Source organism: Podarcis melisellensis (genome assembly GCF_964234715.1).
Source record: "Podarcis melisellensis genome assembly, chromosome: 17".
NCBI lineage: Eukaryota > Metazoa > Chordata > Lepidosauria > Squamata > Lacertidae > Podarcis > Podarcis melisellensis.
In genome coordinates this window covers 17,197,099-17,220,071 of record NC_138534.1, presented here as the reverse complement: position 1 = coordinate 17,220,071, position 22,973 = coordinate 17,197,099, and the positions used below count along the sequence as shown (strand labels likewise).

The 22,973-nt window shown below is 43.4% G+C and overlaps 1 protein-coding gene across 14 annotated transcripts in view; it reads left to right on the top strand.

Annotated features, from left to right (window-relative positions):
- ELAVL2 (ELAV like RNA binding protein 2) overlaps positions 1-22,973 on the top strand; it is a 165,246-nt gene that overhangs the window by 108,666 nt on the left and 33,607 nt on the right. For all 14 annotated transcript variants that reach the window (XM_081894542.1, XM_081894538.1, XM_081894545.1 and 11 more), the window contains one exon: positions 20,764-20,867. In XM_081894542.1, the coding sequence (XP_081750668.1) occupies positions 20,764-20,867 (104 nt within the window). The remainder of the gene's footprint in view (positions 1-20,763; positions 20,868-22,973) is intronic.

Below are 22,973 nucleotides of genomic sequence, written 5' to 3'. Positions count from 1 at the left end.
CTGAAGTAGTGCAAAATTGTTATCTTTCCAAGAGGAGTGCCTGTTTTTGATTGAAGTCCTATGTTCTGGGAATGTTGAAGGAGACGGCGAGGGCGGATGTAGGTATTTCTGACTTGCAGTATGGTCATTGAAAAACTCTAGGGAGAGATCTGTCAAAATTTGTAGCCTGTTAACAGAATCCTGTGCTGCAGACATTAGGGCCTCAACTGATTATTATTTTTAGCAATTGTAATAGAGTGAAGCAAACCAAAAGACCAGATTAAGAAACTACCAGAAATAAAATTTACAAAATAGGCAGCTAGGATTTCTGCATGTTTTGCTTCGCATTATACAGTGGTCAAAAATAAGTATATTTGGAAAGAAAATTCCCCATATTGTAGTCTTGTATTGTAACTGTAGTCTTCAGTTTACGCTTGATGAAATAACCTGTTGGTGGCAATGTTGGAAACAAGGAAGTGTGAATCTGATCTCCAAGTTTCTCAGGGGCACTTCCAAGTCCTTTATCTGTTACTGTTACATTTGAGTTATCTATATCTATATCTACATCTATCTATCTGTCTATATAGATATATATATAGAGAGAGAGGTGTGTGTGTGTGTGTGTAATGTATATGTGTATATGTATACATATATGTGTGTCTCTCTCTCTCTCTGTGTACACACACACACACACACACACACACATATATATATGTATATATGAGAATGTCCAGTAGCACCTTAGAGCCCAACTAAGTTTGTTCTGGGTATAAGCTTTTGTGTGCATGCACACGTCTTCAGATATTTAAATTTGCATTGCGACTCGTTATATTGTGTGCAAAGTAGCTCAGCTCTTCCAGAACCGTTACCCCAATTTCTGTACCTCTATGGGAGCCAGAGTATGGATGCCTATACTCAACTATTAGCTAAGATTATCATTCTTTCCTACTCGGCTAGCTCCCCTTGTCCTTAAGGGTGAATTTCAATCTGCATGGTCTCAGGCAGTTATAACTGAAATTTTAGCCCTGGGTTTTCCCCTTGATCATTTGCTCAGAATGGGTTTTGGTCAGGCTCAGCCAGCTATCGGGCAGCGTATGACCTAGAATGCCAAACTGATCTGGGTAGTGATTGTAGCAGGTACCATCCTCGATTAGTATAATATATTGACCGATAAGACAGTCCTAGGTGAGAAGGGTTTCCTTTCTGACAGATAGATGACCACCTAGAACCGCTTTTATGTCTATGTGATTTTACATCATGTTTTCCTCTTTCGATCTTTTAAAATTTGCCATTGGTGTTCACTGTCTTGAGATTGGTAATTGACCATAGTAAAATGACTTGTACCTCTATGGAATGGTATGCCTTTGCGTCCCATGGAATCGCTGAAACTTGACTCTGAAGATGACTGAGTTTCATCAGAGCTTTATAGACTGAGAAGGCAAGTCCATTCAGTAGTGTGCGTTATAAAAGCTTCCTTTTTGTCATTGTTCTGCGTCCTTAATTGATGAAATTCGAATGAGCTGATATTCAAGCGCACAGGGCATGAAGTAAACTGCTCGCATTTTTCATTAACAAGTACAGTGGTACCTCAGGTTACATATGCTTCAGGTTACATACACTTCAGGTTACAGTCTCCGCTAACCCAGAAATAGTACCTCAGGTTAAGAACTTTGCTTCAGGTTGAGAACAGAAATCGTGTTCCGGCAGCAGCAGGAGGCCCCATTAACTAAAGTGGTGCTTCAGGTTAAGAACAGTTTCAGGTTAAGAACGGACCGCCGGAACGAATTAATTACGTAGCCAGAGGTACCACTGTATATAGCAAGTTCCCATTCTTTTATTAAGCAAGATTGGATAAATTGGCGAAGGGCGAAGTCTGCACCTTGATAAACTTTACTTTGAGTCTAACTTTTGCGTAACTTTTGAACTGACTCTAGGCTATACTACTTCAGAGTACAGGTGTGTGCTCACATAATGGAATATCAATAATAATAATAATAATAATAATAATAATAATAATAATAATGTAGTACCTTGCCCATCTGGCTGTATTGCTTAGCTCATTGGAAAACTAGGTCTCTGTCTGCCTCTTTGAGATTGTTCTGTTCCACACTTCATCTCTTCTTAATACTAAAGAATTGGGGAAGATGGCTGCCACCTTTATTTTTATGCCTCTTTTATGAGACTATGGAAATGGGATCTGAGGGTTTGTGTGAAGGGTTTCCCTGGGAATTCCCTGGTCACTTTACGGGGCGAATTCACGATTCACAGGCTGGCCCTTACGTGTTAGTTCCTCGGCACAGAAAGAGGAAACACTAATCGTGTTGCTTTTGCGTGATTATGTTTAATGCAATAGTGCAATGATATGGCTGCATTTCCACACAACATGACAATGTGTAGTTGACGTGGCATCCTTGAGATGCCGTAGAAGTTTGCATGCACAAAGGAAGTCTGAAAAACACAGTATCCCAAGAAATCTATTGATTGATCGAAAACAACTTTCATCTGATTTCCAAAGACTTGACTTTCTAAACAGTGAATATTTGCAAGATGCAAGAATGCTCCCAAGTTCCTTCTTGGTTACAGATCCCACAACGCTCCTTGGTTTTCCAGGGAGCTGTTGCAAATGATGAATCTGATCAGATGTCTGCTATAGAGCACAAATGGTGTAAAACTCAACACAGAGAATAGCAGACATGGCACTGTTACGACTATTTCTCAATAAAGCTTTACAGTGGCCCTGACACACCCTAGTATTTCAAAAAACCAAGGATCATGGCGGTGTGTGTGTGGAGCGTATGGCGCAGCAACTCAGCGTTCTCAGTGGTCCTGCCATATAGGGAAATGGGAGAGACAAAGACAGAAGAGAGGAAGGAAGCAGACGGCGAGAGATGCAGGCAGAAGAAAAAGACTGGATCTGGAGTGGATCAAGCAGAAGATCCATTCCAGCCATTTTCTTCTGCCTGCCTGCCAGTCTCATGACTCACCAACTTTTTGTGGAGAGAGATCTAAGGGGCTAAGGGACTGCTTTCGTGACAAGCAAGCGAAAAGGAGCCAGTATGTATTACATAAGTAAAATTTAGTTCTTCATTAAAAAAAAAAGTTTAGTTCAGTTTTAGTTTCTTTAGTTTGATGAATATTCACCTTAAAAAACCATCATTGGCTTCATTCCCTAATTAAATGCATTGTGCATGCCTACACATCCAAAACCAGGGACTTGTTCATTTCTCTTTTGTCAATAAGGCCTAAAACAATCCCTGTTTCCACTAATTTCATCTGTTCCTCACACTCCCTTTCTGACAGAAGTTCAGTTAAGGTATGTGAATTGCCCAGACACTAAGGTCCAACTCTCAGGGTCTTCTGGCGGTTCCCTCCCTGCGAGAAGCCAAGTTACAGGGAACCAGGCAGAGGACCTTCTCAGTAGTGGCACCCGCCCTGTGGAACGCCCTCCCATTAGATGTCAAGGAAATAAACAACTATTAGACTTTTAGAAGACATCTGAAGGCAGCCCTGTTTAGGGAAGCTTTTAATATTTGATGAATCATTGTATTTTAATATTTGGCTGGAAGCTGCCCAGAGTGGCTGGGGAAACCCAGCCAGATGGGCGGGCTATAAATTTATTATTTTTATTTTATTTATTTATTTATTTTATTTATTTTTTATTTTTATTTTTACCTGTCCAATATCTTCAGCAAGTAGTCTACAATCTCCTCATCATTCTCTTAGCTCGTGTTTGACTCCCTCCTCATCCAACTGCATCTCTAGCCAGTTTCTTGTTTGTTGTATTTAAATATGTTTTATGTGGGTTGCATATCTTTAGCGATATGCTCCATTATTATTATTATTACTACTACTACTACTACTACTACTACTACTACTACTATGTTTGCATCCCTTGTTGTCTGCCTGGCTTTGTGTGTGCGCATGCCCTCCAAAACTGTATTCCTTTTCATTCTCCTCATTTGAACAAGTCAACTTCCATTTTCTGAAGGAAACCTTTGCCTGTAATAGATTCCTTGACTCTTTTTGTTAATCACGTTGAAGTCCTCTTGGGTTTGGTGGTGCCTTTCCAGATTGGAGGTTATATTCTAGCCGAGCTGTAATTGTGCCTTTGAATAATTCCCATGCATTCTGAAGAGATCTGCTTCTTGACTTCCTTTCAACTTTTGTTTTACCAATCCCCCTCATTTTTGAGATGTTTCTTCTTTGGAATTCAGATGTGAATGTGCCAGACTTTCTTGGCAGTTGTCCACTTCCATATGCATGTGTGGAATTTGTTAACAATTCAGCCTTCGTGTTGTATGGTTTTGGGGCTTTGTCTAGCAGGGGTGTTTTTGCAGGATGGGAGCCACTTTTCAAAGAAGTGGATCACTTCCAGTTGGTCCAGGCTCCAACTTATCTTAAAAGTTCATTTAAAACTTCAAGTCTCAACCTGAAAGAGAGTTTTAAAAGGATCTCTCCACCCCAGGTGAATGGGCATCAATATGGCAAACACAATTCATTGTAAGCAAGTCTAAAGTGAGGCACAGTGAAGCAAAAAATATATATCTTACTTTCACATAAACATACATGGGGTCTGAACTGTGGAGGATCGCCCAAAGTTTTACAGCTGGGGGGGGGGGAGAATTGCCAAAAATCGCTCACACGCAGCATTGACGCTGACAATCGCCGTTCACCGACAATCACCCACTTCTCACAGACCCTTTCTCAGAAAAAATCTCTTACACGACTGAGAAAATCTGTCCGCTGACAATCATGCACAGAACCGTCTTTAGCAGATGTGGCGCTGGGGTGCAAATATCTGCCCAGCGCCCCCAAATTACCACAGATAGTGCGGGGGGGAAGCTGTGCACTGCCAGCCATTGGGGGGGCGCACCTCTCCCCCATGCCGCTGCAGGAGAGTAATCCTTGCAGAAGCTTGGGAGGAAAGCTGTGCAGCAGCCAGGCATATACGGGGCGCAGCTGGCGGGCATTCAGGGAAGGGGGAGGCCGCTGGAAAAGCCACGCAGCTCCCTCACTCACTGGGCGCCCCTGAGAGGCTGGCGCCCTGGCGCAACGAACCACTAAGCCCTACAGGAAAAACGGCTCTGATAGTGCATGTCCCAGAACAGCAGCGACAGCCAATCCACAGCAGTGTTTGCTGCAGAAACCAATCACCAACCCAATTAGAGAAGCAACAGCCAATCCAAAGCAACCAACAATTGTCGCTAACAAGGTCCTGCTCATAGCTGCCACCAATCACCAGTCCACCCCATTCACTATCCATGTATACAACAAGGCACCTTGGGGTGGCAGCGGACAGCTCCATGAAGGTTTATCCCCTGTGTTTGGCAGCTGTGAAAAAGGCGAATGCTTTTGGTGTGCATGTGGGAAGCATTGATTTGAAAGCTTCCGATGTCATCATGCCTTCATCACACCACCCAAATGATCAAAGGGATGGATCACGAAAGGTTAGGGCAGGCACCCCCAAACTCAGCCCTCCAGACGTTTTGGGACTACAGCTCACATCATCCCTAGCTAATAGGACCAGTGGTCAGGGATGATGGGAATTGTAGTCCCGGGTTTGGGGGTGCCTGGGTTAGGGCATTTGAGTATCTTTAGAGAAAAGGTAAGAGGATGTGTACTTGAAGTATCTAAAATTACACATGGTGGAGCAGTAAGTGGATAGAACAACAACAACAACAACAACAACAATAATTAATAATAATTTTATTATTTCTACCCCTCCCATCTGGATGGGTTTCCCCAGTCACTGGGTAGCTTCCAACAAAAGATACATTAAATACATTAAAACCTCAGTCATTAAAAACTTCCCTAAACAGAAGGAAATCTTTTCTCCTTCTCTCTTAACGCTAGAGAGAACCACTGAGCATTGGATGATTCAGTTCAGGCAGGAGAACAGACCTTCCTCACACAGTGCACATCTTCTCCCAAAGGAGCAAGTAAGGGCCACCAACTTGGATGAGATTAATGCATGGATGAGACCAGGATGGAGGACTAATCCAGAAACCCCTCCTTACATTCTTCACTCTCTTGCACAAAGTCACAAAGCTTGTGCTTCAGAATGGTTTCTGGCTTCTTCACTGGGTGGTTTTCAGATGAGAAAACAGCCTCATAGACGTGAGGCCTTGTCATGTCCCCCACGTATTGAGTGTCACTTGGCAGAGTTCCTTCGGTATCTTCTGGCTGGCAGTGGCAACACGGTGTGAAGAAGATCCGCCAGTCTCTCTTGTGCAGTTGCTAGCCGTCTTCTCTTGATCCCCAGATAACATAGGAGCTGCATCCTATTGCAAAAAGCTCCGTAATTGTCTGTTCAACCAACCAGCCAACACCAACACTTGGCTGTCGTAATTCTAAATGGCTTGTCTGTCTGTAGCTGAACCTGCACATTTTAGCTTTTGTATAGTTAATATACTTCCTCCTCTTGGTCCAGTATACCTGAAGGAACGTCTCCACCTCCATCGTTCTTCCCGGACACTGAGGTCCAGTGCCGAGGGCCTTCTGGCGGTTCCCTCACTGCAAGAAGCCAAGTTACAGGGAACCAGGCAGAGGGCCTTCTCGGTGGTGGCACCCGCCCTGTGGAACAGTCTCCCACCAGTTGTCAAAGAGAAAAATAACTACCAAACTTTTAGGCAGCCCTGTTTAGGGAAACTTTTAATGCTTAATAGGTTATTGTATTTTAGTGTTTTGTTGGAAGCTGCCCAGAGTGGCTGGGGGGACCCAGCCAGATGGGCGGGGTAGAAATAAATTATTATTATTATTATTATTATTATTATTATTATTATTATTACTCTCACTTGTTCAAGTAAAGGTGCAGTTGGGGGGGTATATAATTCTTGATTTTGAAGAGGTGGCAGAAAACTTTGATTAGAGCAACTGAGGCGCATTCTAATCTTACTTAGCCTAGCTCAGGGGGTGGCAATTTTTTTTAGCTACGGGCTGGTCCACTGTCCCTCAGATCTTGTGGCGGGCCGGAGTAGCGGCACGGGGGGGGGGGGGAGCTGGAAGAGGCGGCAAGAGGGGCAGGTAGTCCTGCTTCCCAGCCCCAGTTGCTGTGCTTACCTTCCCCGTTGCTTCTTGTGGGTGGGCAGAGGGAGCTCGTCCGCTCCGCTCTCTGGCCCACAGGAGCACCAGCCCGGCGACGGCGGAGGGAAGACGAGTGGTGCGAAAGGGCTGGCTCCGGAGAGGGGCTGCTTAAAATGGCGCTCAGCCAGCTCAGCCCAGCCCCCTTCCTCCTCTAGGCAGGGCGGGGAGAAGCCAGGAGGAGGGAGGGAAGAGGCGCCACCATGGTGTGTGTGAGAGAGAGCAGGCGTAGGAAAAAATGGCGCAGCCCGAACAAACAGAATCCCCACGCTGATCCACGGACAGTCTGTGGGCCGGATCCTGAAGGCAGCTTGGCCTGATCTGGCCTGCGGACCTTAGTTTACTGACCCCTGACCTAGCTGATATTATTAGTGGGGTAGGAAAGCAGAGAAGAATTCTCATCTGGCAACCCATGTGCCCCTTTGGTTTCAGATAGTACATGGGTAGATGTCTAAAAAGCTCGGGACGCAAATTTTCACAGCCCCCCCAGCAGCTATGGTGGCACATTTACCAGAAGTAATGTACTTAGCATTAACTCTGAACGTGTACTCAATTCTGACCAAACTAAGCCTCCTAGAGCAAAAAATAAACATCAGGGGTCTTAGGCACAACAGTGCAATCCCCCCCCCCCTTGTTAAGAGTTTTATTCCTTCTTTCCTTTCTCAAAGACACCAAGGTTTATGTGTCTGACTGACCGATTGGCTTGGAACCATTAAGTGAAATATAGATGGGAATTTCTCTTGCTCAAATGCCCATATACTCTTCATAAGATGACTAAAGTTGATTGCAGTAGTTAATGCCATGGGTGACGATAGCAAAAACTTCATACTTTTTACTGTGACACCAGGAGGTCATTCCTCAAGTCCTATGAGAGGGGCCATTCTGAGCTTAACAGGCTGGGTGAACAACTATGATATATTTTTAAAGGTCAGGGTCCTCTACAGACTGGTCTTGCCTAGGTTGAAGCTCGATCTTTTTGTAGGATCCTTTCCTTCTATTTGCAGCTTCACCTCTTCTGGTTTTTCAGGCTTATTATGTTTGTGCTTAGGCCTGTCCCAGCAAATGTGCTCCTTTTGAATGGAAATTTGGATACCTCCAACAAAAATTTAACTAGACTCACCAGTTGTGGGTGAGATAGGATGCTCTGAAGCAGCAGGTGAACTTGCTGAGTCACCCAAGTGATGGTTGGGTGATACCAGGTTTTCAGCATCACGATCTATCAATCTAGCATGTAGGGCTGTGTGATAAATTTCCATAACATTGAATTGAAATACAGTGGTACCTTCGTTCTCAGACTTTATCCGTTCCAAAACCCAGAGCGTTCCAAAACCAAGGCGCACTATCCCATAGAAAGTAATGCAAAACGGATTAATTTGTTCCAGACTTTTAAAAACAACCCCTAAAACAGCAGTTTAACATGCATTTTACTATCTAATGAGACCATTGATCCATAAAATGGAAGCAATAATCAATGTACTGTACTGTAAAATAAATAAGACAGTATTGTAGATGATAATTTAAAAAAACAAAATCTTACCTGCACTGATGATAGTCATTGTTTGGATTGGGGGGGGGGGGGCTTTTATCCATTTCTGCGGTCAATCAAGCAATCAACCAGTAGCTGAACTGGGTTCCACACAGTCACAAAAACAAATCAACCGAAAAAGCCTCAAAAACAAAAAAAGCAAAATAAATAGCAAAAACAAAAGTGTGAAACTTAATCCGTTCCAAAAGTCTGTTTGACTTCCAAAAGGCGCAGCTTCTGATTGGTGCAGGCACCCCAGAAACGTTCGGCTTCCGGAAAAAGTTCAAAAACCGGAACACTTACATAAATTCAGAGTTTAATAAGCAGGTTACCTTTGTTTACATTCCCCAACCCCTTCTCGTTCACACTTTTCCAGAAAGCGGTATATTTCAAAATTTGCCTCTTGGTGCAAACGGTCAAAGTTAATGTGTGTATGTGTTTTGTTTTTGTTTTGTTTTTAGTGGATTACTCTAGTTGATCAAAATTTAAAGCAAATCAATGGCTATTGGGTGACTTTGTACTTCCCCAGCCAATCTCATGCTCTTATTACATAAGATTGCACCTAGCACTCCCAAAGAAGGATGGACTTAGAAGTTTTAATAGTTAAATAAAACATTGTGTGCTCAGAGTTTAATATTTATTGATGAAATACTGTATAAATAAATTACCTACTACAAGAAAGCCTTCTTCCCTCACTTGTCAGATCTTTAGCTTAGACTATGTTAGAGTTTAATTCTGAAGCTTGCCACTGGAATATCTTTAGAATGGCTCCATTAACGCTTACAGTTTCACGGTTTTGGTTTGTAATTTCTCTCTTTCCAAGTGATGCAGCATTCTTGTATGATTCATTATGCATGTGTTTTTCCTGTAGCTGTTAATGGGGAAAAGCACCAATTTGCTAGGGGTTTAGAATGTGTAAAACTTCTCCAGTTTCTGAATTCATAATTCATAATTTGAACTGCGCCTTAATTGTCTGGTTTTTAAAAAGGCCTCCTTTCACTCTCAAATGTGCAAAAAGCAAACACTAGAAACACACACATGCACACACACATTTTAAACATCTGTGCTTAATGGTATTAATGGCCTGAAATTTTGTGTCTGGAATTCTGAATTGCCCTGTTTGTGCTTGTTCCTTTTTACTCACTTCCTTTCTTGAGTGCCTTGAAGCCCAAACGCTTCTATTCTGTTTTAGTATTTAAAATGGAGGAGTGTGGTTACTTTGGCTATGCATTAGAGAAAGCTCTCCTTCTGCCTTTCAAAGCCCAGAGTCAGAAGCAGATTAAAATGATGCTTTGGAAGAAATTTTACCACTGGATTTTTGGGTAAAGTGAATTATGTACGGGGTATGTCAGTTTCCTCTTTGATCTCCCTACATTCCCTCCTTGCTGTATACTTCTCAAATGTCATTTTGGGTGGAATTGGCATGGGGAATTCTGCCTTTTCAAAGGAGTGGCTCATGGAATGAGCAGAGGAAGCTGGTTTGTCCTAGTATCCTATGATTTGGTTTTGTGCTGTGATCTTACCTGCATCCAGTGTTTCGCGCATGAATATTTAAGAGCTTGTTTTTGTTTGTCATTTGTTTATGCCTGTGTAGCAAAATGTATTGTTCTAAAACAGGGGCCAGCAAACTCTTTCAGCAGGGGGCCGGTCCACTGTCCCTCAGACCTTGTGGGGGGCCGGACTATATTGGGGGAGGGGAATGAATGAATTCCTATGCCCCACAAATAATCCAGAGATGCATTTTAAATAAAAGGACACATTCTACTCATGTAAAAACACGCTGATTCCCAGACTGTCTGCTGGCCAGATTTAGAAGGCGAATGGGCCAGATCCGGTCCCTGGGCTTTAGTTTGCCTACCCATGTTCTAAAACATTATTAACGTTGAGTTTTTTAAAAAAGAAAGAATAAATTCAGGGGAGTTTTGAAAGCTGTGTGGTTTGGTTTTGGTTGAGTTAGGTTAATTCCTTAGCTCGTGAAGGTTCTATTTCCAAAGTTGCAACGATGATTTCACCAGCGTGTGTACTTCATTGTGTTCAAATTCTAATATACAATAATAATTCTTGACTCATTACAGCCGACAGTCTGAATGAGTTCCTTCTTGTTTACTTGTCAGAGGCTGATATTTTTATAATTACCAAGCATGGGAGACATAATGGCATGGATGCATACCCAGATGAACATAATTTACTTAACTTGTGCCTTTAGACTTGAGTGCACGAACTCGTTTTTATTTATCTGAAATGGAAGAAAACCCTATTGGTAGCAGAGAGGCTGCTGTATAATCCTTCACATCCCTAAAGTATGAAAATGAAGAAATATATTTAAAACTTTACATTTGCCTCAGGCAATTCAGGTCTAATTTGATGCATCTCATTTTCTTTATCTTCAATAGTTCCTTCCCTTTTCTATAGTGATTTAACAAAACTCCATCTTTCTATTTCAGAATTAAAGTTGAATGTTCTGGGGTGTGCAGGTTAGTTGTGTAAATTCTCAGTTCATCTCTACTCCTGTTCACTTTCCTTACTTTGAGCTTCCTGGCAGAAATATGCTCTAGTGGTGAGGTGGGCAGGTTTTTTTGGGCAGATAAGCCTTGAAAATCTCCCTGATTTTTTTTTTTTGGGGGGGGTGAGGGGTGGGGATGGTGGCTAATGGATTGAGGTTGAATCTTGACAAGGCAGAAGTACTGTTTCTGCGGGACAGGGGGTGTGCAGGTGGGGGACGACTCCCTGATCTTGAATGGGACCAGGTGCGCAGCCTGGGAGTCATTTTGTACTCACAGCTGTCCATGGAGGTGCAATTGTCCATGGACAATTCTGTGTCGAGGGCAGCTAGCTACCAGCTCCATCTGAGACCCTACCTGCCTGTGCCCTGTCTCGCCAGAGTGGTACATGCTCTGGTTATCTCCCACTTGGACTACTGCAATGTGCTCTACGTGGGGCTACCTTTGAAGGTGACTTGGAAATTATAACTAATCCAGAATTCAGCTGCCAGACTGGTGATGGGAATTACCGCCAGAACCATATAAGTCATCCTAAAAGATCTTCAATTGCTCCTGGTACGTTTCCGAGCACAACTCAAAGCCCTAAATGGCTTTGGCTCTGTATACCTCAAAGAGTGTCTTCATCCCCATCGTTCAGCCCAGACACTGAGGTCCAGCTCCGAGGGCCTTCTGGCAGTTCCCTCCCTGCGAGAAGGCAATTTACAGGGAACCAGGCAGAGGGCCTTCTTGGTAGTAGCGCCTGGCCTGTGGAACGCCCTCCCATCAGATGTCAAGGATAAATAACTACACAATTTTTAGAAGACATCTGAAGTCAGCCCTGTTTAGGGAAGCTTTTTCACGTTTCATGTTTTACTGCGGTTTGATAATTTGCTGCAAGCCTCCCAGAGTCAGCCCAGTGAGATGGGCGGCATAAACAAATTATTAGTATTGGTATTAGTATTAATTAACTTCATTGCTCCTGCTTTGTCGCTGTCAGATCCTGCCTCTGACATACCCTCTGGCGAGGATATGTGACTCCAGTTTAGAATTTAAGATGCAACAACAGCTTTGTTGATAGGAATTTTAAAAGATCTACAATGGTTTAAAACATAACCGCTAAATTCCTTTCCACTGGTGTAGATTTATATTAATCTGAGACACTGGAGCACTTTCCTTAAACCTTTCTCAGCACCTGATGAGTTGTCTTTCTATTTAAGGTGGGTCCACTAGCTGTTCATATGTATTTCTGCTGCTGTCACCCCCACCCCATACCACTGAGTGGTAAATTGGACAATCCTCACGTGGACTGCCTGTTCCAACTCCTAAACCTTGAACCCATGATGTCCATATGTGAGGATATCCTCTTTTATCCTGCTAAAAATGGCTCAAGGGACTCCCAAACTCCACTCATACCTTCCTATGCTTTGTGAAGGTTCTATTTAGCCTTCAGCATTTGTTTTAACCAACTTTTGTACTGTGTGTTGTTGTTTTTTTGTAACCTGCCCTGGGACCTCCTGGTGTCGTGCGGTTAAGAAATCTAATAAATAGTAATACTTCCACCCTTGCCAGTATGGTTTTGGTGAAGAAACCGCTTCAGCCCTGGCCACTGTATATAGGCTCTTGGGTCCCCAAATATTGGCACCCAGAATTAACTCATGCTGGGTTGTTGGTGCTGGACTAAATGTAACGGGAGGAGGAGAGCAAGCGCCCTTCTCTTTTTATCATTGCATAACTTTGTAGCATCTCTTCTTTCTCCAGGTGAGTTGGGTGAAAAAGTGCTTTCCCACTCGACTCTTCTGTGGGAATGGGATGATACACACACACACAGAGAGAGAGAGAGAGAGAGAGAGAGAGAGAGAGAGAGAGAGAGAGAGAGAGAGAGAGTGTTGATATACACTTTTGGGTTTGCTACATTCGCAACCCGAAATTTACGTTACCCAAAGGTAATGTAACCTGAGGGTCCACTGTGTGTGTATGCATATATATATACACTTTAGCTAATGGGGCCTCCTGCTGCCGCTGCGCCGCCGGAGCACAATTTCTGTTATTATCCTGAAGCAAAGTTCTTAACCTGAAGCACTATTTATGGGTTAGCGGAGTCTGTAACCTGAAGCATATGTAACCTGAAGTGTATGTAACCCGAGGTACCACTGTACACATATACACAATCTTGCTCAACACAGTAGAGTTGAACATGCATTTTTTCCTGTGAGGTGATCCCCTATAGTTTTACCTTCTTGGTACTTGGATTGCTGTGACTACTGGGGTGCTTTTCTGATTACATATAAGTGCTTTAATTGTTGCGCCATTGGTGATGGGTGTTTGGTTGGTTGGGATCTGGAATAGAGCCATCTTGACAGTGGCACCTCTACCCTACTTTGAGTTAGCAAAATTTGTGGTTCATTGGCCCTATGGATGATCCAAGAGTACGACTGGCCAATTTAGACATGATATTGACAAAGCGATTTATTTAAACTTGGAAGTATTTTGTTAATACTTTCCACAGGCTTTGTATTGTATTGTGCTTTGTGGCCAAAGGATGGGGTATAAATTCTTCAAATAAGTCTTCTGCAGGGTGGAAATGTTCACACAGAGCTTGTCTGCTGCTGGAATTGATCATTCTGGTATTAGTATAAAGCAGGCTTCCTCAAACTCGGCCCTCCAGATGTTTTTGACCTACAACTCCCATGATCCCTAGCTAGCAAGACCAGTGGTCAGGGATGATGGGAATTGTAGTCCCAAAACATCTGGAGGGCAGAGTTTGAGGAAGCCTGGTATAAAGGCTCAGTTGTCTGTCATCTTTTTTATTTTTAAATTTTCTCCATTCTTCTTCAAAATTTTATAGTCTTGGGATGGGTCACAAAATAATAACTCAAATAAGAATAATAAAACCATTTAAAACGATTTAAGAATAGCATTAGAAAGCAGATGGCAGCCGTCAATATATCTCAGACATTGTCTTTCTCTTTCTCTCTCACACCCACACTTGGTGTTTTTTTCAAGGGAAAGAGGTGCTGGTACACATCCTGCCCCCACTGACCCCTCGCCCCTTGTGGCAGCAAGATGGTGGTGGAGGGAAAGAGGGGACAGTATAAAAACATTAGGATTGTCCCAATAGTAGGGAGAGGCAGAATAGAATGGCTTCTATGTCCTGTAGGCCAAAGTTGTAGTGTTGGGTTCACAAAAGTTGTATATTAGGTAAAGCAGCAGTCTTTTCTGAAAGTGATAAAGTTAAGTACTGATACATAACTAGACTCCTAAAACTGCTAAGCAGTTAATTGAGAACGAAAGTTATTTCATGCATTTAAAGGGGGTATCTTTGAAAAAAGTGCTGGGAAAACAACAATTTTTTTTTAACCTTTTCCCCACATTGATTTTGTTTGCTTTTAAATGTGTGCACTTGAATCAGGATTTTTTAAGGGGGGGGGAGCCTTTTGCCAAACATTCATTTTCAAACGTTTTTGTTTGAAAGCTTAACCAGAGATTGGGGAATTTCATTTCCCAACTATAAATGACTTTCAGCTTGTGCTATATGACAAGCAATGCATTATTAATGTCCCAATCTTGGAAATTCTCTTCGTAGCAAAGGTTTGAAATTGAACGTCCACCGGCAAAAGGTTTTTCACTGATCCACACTGGACTTCCAACGATGCATACCCCTTTGAGATCGTTTCAAGTGAAATTTGTCGGATTAAAAATCGTAGCTATGCAACATTTTGGAGGAGAGAGTTGCTTCCCATATTACTTTTCTAAGATGTGAGTACGTTAGGCGGTATCTAGCTAATTCATTCCATCAGTGCAGGGATTTCCACTTGCCCCAAAAACTTACCCTCTGCACTCCCTGCTCCCCCCTTTAAAAAAAAATATGTCCTTTGGAGCAGATTTTTTTGAGGGGGAAGTTCTGTTGTGCAAGTAAAATCCTAAACTGCCTTTGCTACCACAATCTCTTCCTCTCTGCTAACATGTCATCAACTTCCAGGGGTGGGGTTGAGCGATATATTATGATATATCATCCAAAAAAGATTTGAAGTGCATCTCGTGATTTCAGTTTCCTTCTTTCTTTAAAGATTTACCACTGTGTTAGCTTTCATGGATTGCATCCGTTTCCTGAACTTATTATCATTAGTTGGTTGAGAGAGTGAAAGGTAATAAAATAAAATAAAATAGTGAGTCCAGTTGGCTGAAAATACCATCAGCCTTGCTTTGCAAGGCTAACTGCGGGACTGTGGCCAGTAAGCACACGGCCGTCAGAGGCCAAGGCATGAGAAGACGCAATATTCAGAGGACAAGCATCTTTGGATGTAAACAGGCCAAAATGACAATTGTCAGTAGGTTTTGGCGTAGTGCCACACTTCCTTTTTGAGTGTTACGCTGAGGTCTGCCTGTTTTTGATATTTATTTTGCTATTTATTTTGTGGGTCTTTTTTGTGACTGTGTGGAACCCAGTTCAGCTACTCATTGCTTGATTGATTGTGTGACTGCAGTACATTGTTTATTGCTTTCATTTTATGGACAAATGGTCTTGTTAGATAGTAAAATGCATGTTAAATTGCTGTTTTAAGGGTTGTTTTTAAAAGTCTGGAACAGATTAATCCATTTTGCAATACTTTCTATGGGAAAGTGCGCCTTGGTTTTTGAATGCTTTGGTTTTGGAACGGACTTCCAGAATTTGAGAACCAAGGTACCACTGTATACTTAATCATCCTGGCTGTGTGCTGGTTATTTGTTTGGCAGCCGATCCTGGGTTACGGATCACCCTATGATGATTGCCACACACCCGAGGAACAAGGGTATAGTTTGAGTGCCTCACTTGTAGTTCTATACAGTGGTGCCCCGCAAGACGAACGCCTCGCAAGACGAAAAACCCAATAGACGAAAGGGTTTTCCGTTTTGGAGGCGCTTCGCAAAACGAATTCCCCTATTGGCTTGCTTCGCAAGAATAAAGCCCATAGGGAAATCTCCGGGGACCTCTTTTAAATGCTAGTGGTGGGGAGCAAAGCCTTTCTCCCCCCCCCCAGCCTTCAGAAGAGGTCCAGGAAGGCCGGCGGGGGCCGAAAGGCTTTGCTCCCCACCGCCAGCATTTTAAAAGCAGTCCGGGATAGCAGGGAAGCGCTTCCCGCTATCCCGGATGGCTTTTGAAGGCAGGCGGGGGGGAGCAAAGACTTTTGTCCCCCACCCGCCTTCAGAAGAGGTCCTGGACCTCTTCTGAAGGCTGGCGGGGGGGGGGAGTCTTTGTCCCCCCTGCCTGCCTTCCCGGGGGCTCTTAAATCGCCCCGGGACAGCAGAGAAGTCTCCGCTGTCCCGGGGGCTTTTAAAATGCTGGGGGACGGCAGCAAAGGCTTCGCTGCCGCCCGCCAGCATTTTAAGATCGCCCCGGGACAGCGGAGAAGTCTCCGCTGTCCCGGGAAGGCAGGCGGGGGGGGGGAGCAAAGACTTTCGCCCCCCGCCTGCCTTCAGAAGAGGTCGGGGGACAGACTGTCCCCGGACCTGGTCTGAAGGCGGTTTCCATAGGAACGCATTGATTGATTTTCAGTGCATTCCTATGGGAAACCGTGCTTCGCAAGACGAAAAACTCGCAAGACGAAAAGACTTGCGGAACGAATTAATTTCGTCTTGCGAGGCACCACTGTAAATCATTTAATGTGCCAACACGAATGGAAGTTATTAATATTGCAGTTGTTGTATAAGGGATTATTATTTGGACCGGAATGTAATTGAAATTAACCCCTTAACCATGGGGGCGGGGAGCGGAGCAAATAATTTTGGAGCTGAAATCGGTGCTTCATGGAAATGCAAAGAGCTGCAAATGTTGTAAAAAATGCATTCGTGCACATGTACACACACTATCACAGCACTAGGGGAACCTGAAGCTCACGGGCAAAATTGGACCCAAAATTGAGTCTATGCGGCAGATTTTCCCTAAACCGCACCTTCCTGCCTCATACCTGATGGTGTATTTCAGGGGTCAGCAAACTTTCAGCAGGGAGCCAGTCCCCTGTCCCTCAGACCTTGTGGAGGGCCAGACTATATTTTTTTGGGGGGCGGGAGAATGAACGAATTCCTATGCCCCACAAATAACCCAGAGATGCATTTTAAATAAAAGCACACATTCTACTCATGTAAAAACACGCTAATTCCTGGACTGTCTGCGTGCCGGATATAGAAGGCAGTTGGGCAATTCTGCCTTAGTTTGCCTACCCATGGTGTCTGTGATATCAGGTAAGGGCACGGCTGCAAAGGAGCAACACGAAGCCTTGAAGTCTGCTTCCGATTGTTCCTCGGCGAGTCGGGGAAACGCTTCTTTTGCCTGTGCATCTTGAAATCAAGCCTCGCGAACAAAGGAAAGCTCTTTGCCGGGTGTCATGGTGATGTCGGGTGATTCCTTGACAGTGTCATCATTGTGCTCTTTGAGGGAAAAGGTTTGCATCCTTCCTATTTGGACTGGTTCGTACTAGAATTTTGGAAGGTCACTTTGCACCTTGCATGTCTGTGGCATTGAGCGTAGTTGAGGACGTTCTTTGATCAATAACTATCAACGTTTCCCTTTTTTAAAGGGAAATTCCCTTATTCTGAATAGGATTCCTTGCAAGAAAAGGGAAAAGTTGATAGCTATGTCTTAGATACCTGCCTCTTTGCCCACTGTGTAACAGTGCTGTTGGTAGATGCCTACTATTAAAGTAGTTTTGAGGTGACTTACAATATATTATATATATATATCTAATATACCATACTTCACAGTGGAATATGCATGAGCTAAATCGACAGTGAAGTGCTTTTCCTGAAGAGACATTGATCCAACTGGATTGCATCTCTACTTTAATTTTATACCGTTACCTTAAGTTTAGCGATGCACTTGGGGGCGAATGAAGTATCCTTCCAGGGAATGGCTCCTGTCTCGTTCTCCTTTTGCTAGCAACCACTGGTTGTTGGTTGCCATTTCAGTTGCCTCAGCAAATGCTAGAGCCGTGGTTCCCAAACTTTTTTCTCTTGGCTTTCAGAATAAAAATTTGCTTCGCGCCACACAGAATTTTTCAGAGATGCGAAATACCCTGGAAAACAAAAAACACAAAAAAAAACTCTTAGCAATGCTTGATTTATATTGGTAGGCCCAGGGGCCGGATCCGGTCCAATTTCCTTCTAAATCCGGCCCACGGACGGTCCGGGAATCAGCGTGTTTTTACATGAGTAGAATGTGTGCTTTTATTTAAAATGAATCTCTGGGTTATTTGTGGGGCATAGGAATTCGTTCTTTTTTTTCTCTCTCTAAAATATAGTCCGGCCCCCAACAAGGTCTGAGGGATGGTGGACCAGCACCCTGCTGAAAACGTTTGCTGACCCCTGATTTATAACATAAAACATAACTACTTTATAATGTGATCTTTGGTCATCCAAAAAGTATGAAACAATGTAGCTACATAAGAACATGAACCATTCCCAATATATAATTTTAAACGACGACTAGGATTGCCTTCAATATCACTTAGAGTCGTAGAATTGTAGAGTTGGAAGGGACCACGAGGTTTGTCCTGTCCAACTCCCTGCAATGCAAAAATATTTTGCCCAACGTGGGGCTCAAACCCAAAACCCTGAGATCGAGTCTGATGTACTAATTGAGCTATCCAGGCACACCTCCAATGCTCTTGTTCTCATTTTGGGAAAAAATCTATCCATATTCTGCAAATAAAAATAATAATTTTGATACTATACTGCACTACAGTGGTACCTCGGGTTAAGTACTTAATTCGTTCCAGAGGTCCGTTCTTAACCTGAAACTGTTCTTAACCTGAAGCACCACTTTAGCTAATGGGGCCTCCTGCTGCTGCCATGCTGCCGGAGCACGATTTTTGTTCTCATCCTGAAGCAAAGTACTTAACCTGAAGCACTATTTCTGGGTTAGCGTAGTCTGTAACCTGAAGTGTATGTAACCTCAGGTACCACTGTATGTTGAAATATTTAAATATTTTTTTAAAAAGAAATATTTAAATGTTCCATTGATTGTTTTTGAATCTTCCCACCCCTCTTTCTGTGCTCTACTGCCCCACAAGTGTGGCGTACCACACCCTTTGAGAACCACTGTGCTAGAGCATACTTTGCATGGTATAAAAGAAACCCTGGTATGATTGCAATGCATTTTTGTATTCTTGCGTATTTTTTCACACTGTATAGAATTGTTAATCTCATTTACTATGTAGCTGGGGCGGGAACATGCCGTAGGACTCTTGGGAGTCCTTCCATCGGCACAACCACAGGATCCCGCCCCATCCCTCTAAGCATCAGAGACGCTGGGCTGCTTCCCTCCGCTCCACATGAAGTGGTCCTGCTATGTAGCATCTTTCATGTCTGACTTTATGTCACCATCAATATAATACATATTAATAGTTTATAGGTCTTTTATGGTGACAGTCTGCTTTCCTATTTGCTATGCACACAGGTAAACAAAATAGCATTTGATACAATGGTGGCTCCCACTGGTAGAAAGAAAAGGGACTACAGTGGTACATCGTATTACGGATGGGATCCGTTCCAGAGCCCCGTCCGTAACATGAAATGCCCGCAACTTGAAGCGCTGCAGGCGCGCGACACAATTTGGTGCTTCTATGCAGGCGCGAGCGGCGAAACCTGGAAGTAACCCTCGCACAAGTCTTATGGTTCTCTGGGATGAACCCTCCAAAATCATATTTTTGGAGAGTGCAGGAGACTTTGGGGAGAAAAAGGGAATTGATGGGAACATGCATGTGTCCACAAGTAAAAAACCAGTGTATCAGAAAGGACATACACGCTATGCCAATTATCAGTATTTATTATATGCGACTGTAGCCTAACATGGTAGCTAACTACATAGTAAGCAGGTACCTCTCACCAGCCTCCAGGTGTGTTTCCTGCCTGGAATGCGATGTTGACGTTCAGTGATTCCTCATGGCCACAAGGATGGAGAAATGTACTCCGATGTCTGTGGGGTCTACAGTGGTACCTCAGTTTAAGAACTTAATTTGTTCTGGAGGTCTGTTCTTAACCTGAAACTGTTCTTAACCTGAGATACCACTTTAGCTAATGGGGCCTCCCACTGCTGCTGCACGATTTCTGTTCTCATCCTGAAGCAAAGTTCTTAATCTGAGGTACTATTTCTGGGTTAGCAGAGTCTGTAACCTGAAGCGTCTCTAACCCGAGGTACCAATGTACTGTATTAAGTCATATGGATTACACCACTCAGAAGGCAGTCTGTGAGGGAGAAGGCACTGGCCTCTGGTTAAAAACGGGACCCCCACCCTGATAGAAAATATGTTTCGTATCTCATGAGAAGAGCTCACCCACAGAAAGCTTGGATCCATTTTCCCAGGCTCCCTGAATAGAATACCTGTCTATATATCTAAGTATATTTGCTGTATGCTAACTTGTGCTTCAGAAATTCCAAGCGTTGTGTACCTGCATCTGTTTAAAGTTTTGTGACAACTTGCACTATTGCTGTTCTTCTGACAATAGCTTAGTTTGTTTGCATGCTTCAGTGAGTACTTGGAAAGTAGATTAGTCGGCAACTATAAATTATTTTTAAATAATTTAGGCTGTCTTTTATTTTGTCTTCAGTGTAAAATAGCTTATCTACCTCTTGCTAATAAAGGGTTAAGATACAAATGTAGTTGCTTGCATCGTTGGGTAATAATATTTTTCTTCCCCCTTCTCTTTTTTCTTTTTTAAAATCAGGACAAAGCTTGGGGTATGGATTTGTGAACTACATTGACCCTAAGGATGCTGAAAAGGCGATCAATACTCTGAATGGATTGAGACTTCAAACCAAAACAATAAAAGTATGTAGAATTTTTATGGGGGAAATTAAGTGCACATTGCTATTTGTTCTATGTGTTTCCAAAGGCTAAACCTGGCTTTTGAGTTGGTGGTTTATTCACAAGTCTTTAATTCCTGGGGCCTATACTACTAGTTTGCATATGCAAGGATATTCAGGACAAGTTTTTACCTCCATAGCAGGCATTTGCAAATATTCTAAAATGACATCCTTAGACTTGGTAATTTACATAGTGTTCTAATGCATAGATGCTAGGAGAGGATAACAACACTGGCGGGATTTCAAGAAGCACTGTGAAAGTTGAGATATATTGTTAAAAAGAAACAGGAGTGGGAGGGAAGTTTAATGGCAATATAAACAGAGGAATGCGTAATTGAGAGATAAATATGGATGATTGCCAGAGAAGCTGAAGGAAGTCCAAAAAGAACAAAATTTGTGGAAATTTTGATAAAATTGTATATTTGTGTTGGAAAATTAATAAAAATTATTTATAAAAAAAAGATGCTAGGAGAGGATAATGTGTTTAACCACATAATCATTGCCGCCGTATAATAGTCGCACCCCTTTTTTTCCCAAGCCCTAAAATCGGCCCCAAAGCATTTACTGCATAAACTCTGCTAAACTTCAGGCCCCCTTCCTTTCCTCCTCAGCCACGAGCTCCTAGGGGAAGCGGAGCAGGTGGGAACCTTTCTCCCCATCTTCCTTCTTTTTATCACCGTTTTGGCGGAAACCGATGCTGGGGTCGGCTGGGTTCTGTGGGTCAAGGGAAGATGCGGCGGGCTCTAGCAGACCTGGCTGCAGGTGGTGCCATAGCCACTCGTTTTCTGTTCCCACAGCATTCCTTGCCGGAACTTCCTGTCCAAACTTGGAGCGGCTGTTCCGTTCTTGCAATGCAAAGTATAGAGTGGTTTTGTTTGCCGTAGAGATTCCGTTAGATGAGGGACGCCTCTCTTGAGTCACTAGACTGAACAAGAGAAGGAAGGCTTTGCTTTTGCAGAAAGGATTTCCATACGGAAAGTCTTTCCATTTCCTCTCCCTGCGGTCACCTCAAGTGGTGTGTTACAGAAATACACTCCTTCGGATCCACCTACTATCATCCCCCCTTTTTTCCTTGTGTGATGGTCGCACCCCCTTTTTTTGAAAAGAAAATTCAGCATTAAAAACAGGACCATTATGCAGTGAAATACAGTATATTTATTAGATATGATCCTTCCTTCCTCACATTCGTGAGTTCAGCAGAGTGCATCCCTTTGCATCTTAAAAGGGAAGCTTAGATGGGCTCATTGTAGCCTTTCTGTTTACATCATCTAGGATGCTTTAAGGTATTTTCACCTTAAAGCAATAATCGCACAAACAAATCTTGCAAAAGGTAAAAATAACACTTACTCAGAATACTCGTTGAAGAGTAACAAGTACAGCAGCTTTGTTCTGGAAGGCTTAAAATGGCAATTCGGTCGCAAAGACATGCTGTAAAGGTAAAGGGACCCCTGACCATTAGGCTACTTCTGGCGAACCATAGCAGCACACGGAAACGCCGTTTACCTTCATGCCGGAGCGGTACCTATTTATCTACTTGCACTTTGACGTGCTTTTGAACTGCTAGGTTGGCAGGAGCAGGGACCAAGCAGTGGGAGCTCACCCCGTCGCGGGGATTCGAACCCCCGACCTTCTGATTGGCAAGTCCAAGGCTCTGTGGTTTAACCCACAGCGCCACCCTCGTCACATAAGATATGCTTAAGACTAGCTTAAAATGGTGTCTGAGGAATGGAGCTCAGGCATGCAGATGGTTCTCACATTTATGGCTTGGTGATGAGAGGGCAAAGTGCAAAGAGGAGGTGGCCTGGCCAGGTGTGGAGGTTATATGTGGCTACACCTTCCCCCTCAAACTTACTGGGGAACTTTGTATACTTCATGCGCCTATCTAGCAAACATGCACGGTTGGTTTGACTGCAGTTGTAAACACCCCACCAGCCTGCTACTGATTCTGAGGGTCACCTTCCTTGAATGTGCTACACTATTTTGGAATCCATTCCCAGAACTTTTTCTCCGGTTATTACCTGGAGCAGGGGTCAGCAGACTTTTTCGGTAGGGGGCCAGTCCACTGTCCCTC